Here is a 7674-nt window from a genome sequence, read left to right as displayed (position 1 = left end):
ACAACTCTGGCATAGAACCTATTCTTTGGCCACTCAAAATGACAAGTGGACAGCAGGCCTGGGTAGGAGTCCCTGGAATAGAAAGATAGCCAACATCTTAGTAAGCTGGTTCTATCTACATTTTCTGCCCAAATCAGGGCTTCAGTGTCTGCCTGAGCATGTCCCCCAGGCATTTGTCTTGAGCACACTCACCCTTAGCACAGGAGAGAGCTCTGTTTAAAGGCTTTGCTTCAGGTCCCCAGAACTCCAGGGCTCCTGATATGCCCTGAATTCTTATATCATCAACTCCCTGCTCCATCTCCAGCACCTCAGATTCTGCTTCCACCCCTGCCAGCAGAGTCCACTCCTGGTGACCAGATTGGCCCCCTTGGCTGAATTTGTGACAGCTCAGCCCTTTGCCTTTTAAGGCTATGGATCCCATGTAGCCTGGGAGTTGGCCTCCTCAGTCACTCAGGGGTGCTAGCCAGCTGCCCCTCCCACTAGCAGGCATGTGAGGGGTGGTCCATAGGCATGGGAGCTGGTGCTAAGAGTTACATATGTATTACTCGCTCTCCTGCTCTCTACCATTTGCACAGTATGGCCATTACTGGTAGCCATGGGATTCAGCCAAGGCTATTGTGTGTCTGTAGAAGAAAGCTGGACCAAAATAGCTGCTGCTATGTCCTCCACCTGCACCTGTCTATGTGAGCCATATGGTGCTCTACAACAGAGTCTGGAACTCCAGGCTCAGGCTTGGGCCTCTTTACTACTAGGAGGTGATCCAGACGTACCAGACCCACCATCTGCTGCAGGCCCACCTGGTCTAGCAGGAGAGGACACTATTGTGATCCCTTCCTAGTGGTGAAGACCCAAATGCTTCTGGATTTGGTTCTGAGTTTTCATCTTCATCACTTGAGTGTTAATACAATGAAAAGCAAATCTCCCCTCCCCCAACTCCATGGTCTTAAGAAAAGTCAATTTTCTTCTGGAAGAACAAGACCAATAGGAGGAACCTGCCAGTCCACAACTCACTGGCTGATGGCCCCCCAGGGTTCTGCCAGCTCCTGGGGGCTCCCTTGCCTTTACCCATTCCTGAATTGCCCAGTGCCAGCTTTCTCAGGCCTTTTATGACTTAAAACAATATTTTTTTTTTTTTGCAGAATCAAGCTAACACCTGTCTGAGGCTGTCACTCTCCTCTCTGTGTTGTCTGGAGAATAGATCTCTTCACTTCCATTAAACTACATCTAAAACCAACCTTTAACATCACAGTTGTATACAAAGTTTTAAAACTGTCTGAAAAGATACTGTATAAAAAACATCAAATAATTTCTAATATTGATGACAGGAGAGGAAGGCCAACAGAAAAGACTCATGGTCCCACAGTTAGGTTTGTTTCATCTATTACACTCCCACAGGCTTGCGTAGGGACGATCAGCTCCTCAGTACCCTTTACTTTTTGACCCCACTAAAACCACAACTGATTTTGAGTAGAAGAGAGCAAGCTTGTCTTGGAAATAAGTTTAACATACTTGCCTTCTTAAGTTTCTAATCCAATCCCAAGAAAACTTTCCAGTTCTGTATAATTAACCCCATTGTGTTTGCTGTTAGTACTCAGGGGGCTGGTCCTGTTCTAATCTTTTATGTTTTTATGGCTTCTTACGGCCTTACAAACACCTTTCAAACAAATAACTGTGGTCAGCAATTCAAGATGGAGGGCTGGGGGCCAGAAGTCACTAAGAAGGTCTCAAGGGTTCTAGGTTGTGCCTGGGGGGAACCTTATCCTGAAGAGTAGTCCTTTGTCTTTCTGGCATCTTTAATTCTGTCTCCTCCAAGCTCTTCTGCACAGTCTATAAATATCCTCCAGTTCCTCCCACTTTAAAACAAAACAACACCAAAAATCCTCTCAGCCTTGCATTCCCATCCCCTCATCTTGTGTCATTTGGCTCTTTTTCTCTCAGTCTTTGCCACCTCAGCAAAATTTCCTGAAAGCACTGCCTGCACTTCCTCTGGCCAAAACCCACTCAATGCCAGCTCCCTGCTGAGCCCCTACCTCCAGTTTGGCATCTGGGGTCCTCCTGGGCCAATCCTCTGATTTCCTAACCCCATTAGGCACCATTCTGAGAACTTTTCCCCTATACTGTTTGCTTTTATTTACTTTCAGGTTTTATTGACTTTCAAAAGGAGTATAAAAGTTAGATAAGAATTAATAGTAAGAGTTGGGGATTTAGCTCAGTGGTAGAGCGCTTACCTAGCAAGTGCAAGGCCCTGGGTTCGGTCCTTAGCTCTGGAAAAAAAAAAAGAATTAATAGTAAATGTCTTCCACTCAAATTTAAATGATCTGCCTAGAATATTAGTTTTTCTCTCTTTGAAAACGTTAATAGCTAGGCATGGTGATTCATACCTGTGACCCCAGCACTTGGAGATGCTAAAGAAGGAGGATCTTGAGTTCAACCCCAGCCTGGGGCATGAAGCAAATCCTTGTCTCACAAAACAAGCCTGGGGAAAATGATCCAAAAAGAATTCTACCTAGTAGTAACTAGACTAGAACCATGTCTGAAACATCACCCTATTTGTGACTGGACGGGGGGAGTACTATTTTTTAATGATCATAACCCAAACTTTTCGAACTTATATGTCATTTTACAAGAGATTAGTTAAGTTGCAAATGCTGTCTGATAGAAAAAAAATGAACAGATTATGAACCTTACAGACAAGTTGCTACCAATGCTAACTGTAACTCCAAAGGTCAGTTTTCTGGGACCATAGGACATTAACTAGGCTTGCATCAGACTTAGCCTTAGTTCAGCATTCTGTCTTTCACTGAATGAGGGCCAGCATCCTAGTATCCTCAGAATGTCTGTACTTCTGAGTTGAATGCATTACAAAACTAATGTACTTTACACCTTGATATTTTGAGGATGGGATCTTGGAAAAAGCTTTTGCTCGGAAGTCATCGAGGCCTTGGGAGTTAAGTCTTTTTTGCTAAATAACCATTGTAAAAGATTCCATAGCCAATAATCCTACTCTGCAAGAGACCTGACAGGGACCCAGCTACTGACCTTGTTATTAGCAACTCGTTGGGTCACCCTACCAGGGGTAGTGGTGGTAGTAAGAGCTTTTGGGGTAGGAGGGATGTGTTCAGCCTCAGGCTTCCGGTCCCCTAGTAGTGTCAAAGACTGCAAACCATATTTAGGACAGGAGGCCTAACTGAACTAGACAGGCCTAAATGTCTGTAGCAGCCTGCAGCCGGAAGAGACCGAGACTCCAACTCCAGAGCGGGGGCGGGGTGGGGCGGAGCGAGGACAGAGTCTCTAGTGAGAAAACCAATCCTCTTGAGCCTAGCGGGAAGGTCGGCGAGGGATAGAGGCGGGGTTAAAGGGGCGGAGCGTCTGGCAGGAGAACCAATCACTTTTCCCTGGCTCCTTGAAGGGGGCTGGTCAGCGGCTCCTCCTTCGCCTTCTCTGGGATACCCCGCCCTCTGCGCAAACATTACGGATATTGTAATCTGCGCGTGCGTATTCCCGCACTCCCGTGAGGCACTGCGGCACGCGCGGTTGGATCCTGGCGGATGGCAGTGCCAGGGGTTTCCTGAGGTAAGGGGCTTGCGTTCGGGACTGGCAGGACCGCTGCTACCCTCCCACAGCCTACGTGAGGCATCAATAGAGGTCGTTGGGCCCCGGCGCGGGGCGTGCGGAGAGGCTGAGGCTTCGTGCCGGGAGTTGGGGCGGAGGTGCTTGGCGGGTCATCTGGAGTTGGCTGAAACTCAAGGCCTTGATCATATTAGGCAAACGTTAAACCTGAAATATACCCTTATCTGTTATCCATCTTTTAAAAACAGCAATTTGGTACTTTCATGGGTATGTTTTATTAGAGCTCTTAAGTGTAGATACTCAGAAACAAACAAAAACCAACCCAGAAATGTTGCTACCTGAGTGTGAAACATGTCGTGATTTTAAGACTTGCCATTGTCACTAGCCTTCGTTTGGCTCAAATCGTGGTTCATTGTGCTCTGGTCAAAATAAAACTTTTTACTTGATGACTGATGGGTACTGAAACTTGTCAACTTGTCCTGGTTTTCTCTGCATTAGGCTGGTTATATCTATAGATCGAGTCCTTTGAACCTAATGGACGCTGATTGAGGTAAGTATTTAAAATTCTTCCTTAGAAAGTTAGGCATATTTCTTTTTCCTAACTAGAAACGACAGGGGAAAACAACTATTTTACAAAATGTAGTTTAAGTAATTTTATCATTGGAAAAAATCAGGTTTTTAAATTGTTATATCTTCATTAATTAGGTTTTTCATTACTGTTGTAATGTCTTCTGCAACACCCTGATTGCTTCTGTTTTTCTTTGTTTTCATCAGATATTGCACCTTCATCTATCTGCCTTTCACTTATGTAGCCTGCTTATGTCATCTGATAAAATTATCTGTATATTTAAAATGCATTTGACTTGTTTTCGGTCTAATACTTGTGTTCTTCCCTCCACTAGGAAAACACATTATAGATTGTATTTTTTTCTTTCTTTTATGGACTTAAACATGTTTTTTTCTGTTTGAACTTAGTTTTAAGAAACCATAGATTCACATCAAATATAAAAAACAGGAATAGTTAAACCATGAGTTGTGGAAATGAGTTTGTGGAAACACTGAAAAAGATTGGTTATCCCAAAGCTGATATTCTTAATGGAGATGATTTTGACTGTTTGTTTGACGCTGTTGAAGATGAGTCATTTTTGAAATGGTTTTGTGGGAACGTGAATGAACAGAATGTATTGTCTGAAAAAGAATTGGAAGCTTTCAGCGATCTTCAGCGATCAGGCAAGCCCATCCTAGAAGGAGCAGCATTGGATGAAGTTCTTAGAACCTGTAAAACTTTTGATTTGAAAACATGTGAAGTGGATGACAAAGAAATACAGAAATTAGAGGATGAGGTTCACATGCTGCAGAAATTAAATAACTCAAAAATTCAGCGAGTGCATAAATACCAGGTAATGGCTGTTGAAACTAAATGCAAGTCTCTGGCATTAAAGGCTAAACAAGAGGAAGCCACCGAGAAGCTGAAACAAAAACAACTGTTCCTAAATACTGTGAATACTAAACTCAGTAATGAACTTGAGGTTCTTACTGATACAATTAATAATTTGATGGTATTCTTTAGAAATTCTAATTTAAGTGAAAGGACAAATCCAAAGGTGTTTTTATCTCAGTTTTCCTTGGGAAAATATGTAAGCCAAGAAGAGCAGAGCACAGCAGCCTTAACCTTATATATAAAAAAGCAATTCTTTCAGGGTACACATGAAGTAGTTCAAAGTTCAAATGAAGAGGATTTTCAACTTTTAGATATACAGACACCATCTATTTGTGAAAATGAAAAAATCCTTGAGGAGCGACGTCTGGAGATGGTTAGACTGCAGATGGCATACATCTGTTCTCAACGACAGATCATATACTTGAAAACAAGTAATTTGAGCATGAAGTCAAGTATAAAATGGGCAGAAGAGACTCTTCATAGACTAACCAATGAGGTAAACATAACAAATAAGACTGAAACCACATTGTAATTATTAGAAATATAGAGTTTAATATTGCTATTTTAGGAAAGGAATCTAATTTTATTTTTATATTTGCTTAGTACTTGTTTGCAGTATGTGTTTAATACCAATATATTATTAATCAGGTTACTAGAATTTAGTAATTTTATCCTCAGTCATATTACTGAGCTAATTTTTGATAAAAATGCCTTAATTTGCATTATGAATTTGAAAATTGTGTCATTTCAAATACAGATTAAACTGGGATTTTTGTTTTATGTTATACACCAAAGAAACTACTTGCTTGACTATGAGTATTCTGCCTTGCTTCCTCTAACAAGAAGAGGGTATTAATTAAGTCCAGGATTCAGAGAATGAATCTCTCTTTACTTGTTGAAAATATGTAGATATATTGCAGTTGTTCATCTACACTCTTCAGAAGCTTGTTTTCTTGATAATACAACCACTAGATAGTTGAATAAAAATGTAGAGGTTTCTGAATCAATATAGAATCTCACAAATCTTCTATCATCAGCTCATGGACTAAGAAAATACTACATAATTTTAAGAAAAACTAAAATCTTCATTTGTTATGAGTAATATACTTTTTAAAGTTATGATTAAGATAACGATGAGATCTTCTAGCTTGTTATCCATTATCGTATACATAAATAGTGTGAAAGCACTGAAGTTCAGTAGTTTATGCTGGCTTTTCTCTCGACTTAGTTCATATTTTCCTTTAAAACTAGTTGTGGCTTATCATAGTAAGTTAGTTTTTATTCATTGCATACATTATCTGACCACCTAAAACAAAAAATGAAAGTAATTTTAAGATGAAAGTTTAAACCTACAGTTTAAAATGTTACTGCTTTCTTTGTATAGGTTATTGGTAAAGAAAATTTGGATGCAAAAATTTCTAGCTTGAATAGTGAGATTCTAAAACTTGAAGAACAAATCACTCATATAAAAGACAAAAGTTTGCCTGCTGTGGTAAAAGAGAATGCCGAGCTATTGAACATGCGAGTGGTAAAGGGCGATTTTGATCTGCAGATTGCTCAACAAGATTATTATACAGCAAGGCAAGAGCTAGTGTTAAATGAGTTGATGAGGCAGAAGGCATCGTTTGACCTTGTCCAGTTATCGTATGAGATTGAGTTGAGAGAACACTGGGATATATATCGGCAATTGGAGAGTTTGGTTCAGCAACTCAGTCAAAGAAACACGGTGCCCTGCCAGCACTTGGCAATGTTATCAGGCCTACCAGCATCTGAGCAGTTAACCTCAAGGACTCCCATCGACCCCAAAGATCATTCTACTCATAGGTATGTATATGTCATTGCTTCCTTAGCATTTTTTTCTTTTATTTTTGAGAAATACTAGAGAGTTGGAACAGAAATTTTAAAGGCTTAAAAATTACTTGTGTTGAGATTTGGCCTTTCTGCTATTCTTTTCATCCTTTAAATTTTTTGTTCCCTTTCTGTTCATGTTAGGTCTGAATGTAGCCACTTTAGAGCGGAAGTCAATGAGTTGGGGGAGTAAAGTGATAAAATATTTTACTCCCACTTAGACACTTAGATTTGGGACAGAAAATTTGAATCCATAGGTATTGCTGGGCATGATACTGATTGTATAGGGAAGGTGGTGGTAGGCTGGGAAGACTTTTTTTCCCTATCTGAGGAAGTAGATGACTAAAATGAAAGCTAGCCCTTCCTGGATCTCTAAGCAATTGATGATAACAGGATACTGGAATTGAAGGTTGAAAGTATTAGACTTCAAAAGTACTCTGCTTGATATGTGGCTCATATCTGTAATCCCAGCACCTAGAAGGTTGGGAGGCCTTTATGGGCTACGTAATGTTCAGCAAACACTTGTGTTTTAAATTCTGTGTGGTGATGGAATTACATATTTAATTTCAACTTTCTGGAAGCTAGGTCAGGAGAATCTTGAATTTGAGGTCAGCTTGGGATATGCAGCAAGAACTTAGGACAGCCTGAGCTGCACAATGAGACTTTGTATTTTAAAGAAAGAAAGAATTAGCATGGAGACTGACGAGGGCTGGGGAGATAGCTCAGTCACTGCAGTGCTTGTGTACAAGTTTGAGAACCTCAATTTGATCCTTCAGAAACTAGATAAAAAAGCCAGGTGCAGTGGCACACTCCTG

The 7674-nt window shown here is 40.8% G+C and overlaps 1 protein-coding gene across 1 annotated transcript; it reads left to right on the top strand.

The window, feature by feature from the left end:
* Nucleotides 1-3629: 3629 nt before the first annotated feature.
* LOC114615490 (HAUS augmin-like complex subunit 3) lies at nucleotides 3630-6835 on the top strand (the record flags this gene model as incomplete). The annotated part of the gene is made up of 3 exons (XM_028761194.1): nucleotides 3630-4120; nucleotides 4473-5507; nucleotides 6396-6835. Coding segments are annotated over exons 2-3 (1349 nt in total), but the record flags the coding sequence as incomplete, so codon positions are not given.
* Nucleotides 6836-7674: the final 839 nt, after the last annotated feature.

The sequence above is a fragment of the Grammomys surdaster genome, unplaced genomic scaffold (assembly GCF_004785775.1).
Source record: "Grammomys surdaster isolate TR1022 unplaced genomic scaffold, NIH_TR_1.0 126715, whole genome shotgun sequence".
Taxonomy (NCBI): domain Eukaryota; kingdom Metazoa; phylum Chordata; class Mammalia; order Rodentia; family Muridae; genus Grammomys; species Grammomys surdaster.
The sequence above is the reverse complement of the archived record's forward strand: the minus strand, read 5'-3'. Positions and strand labels throughout refer to the sequence as shown.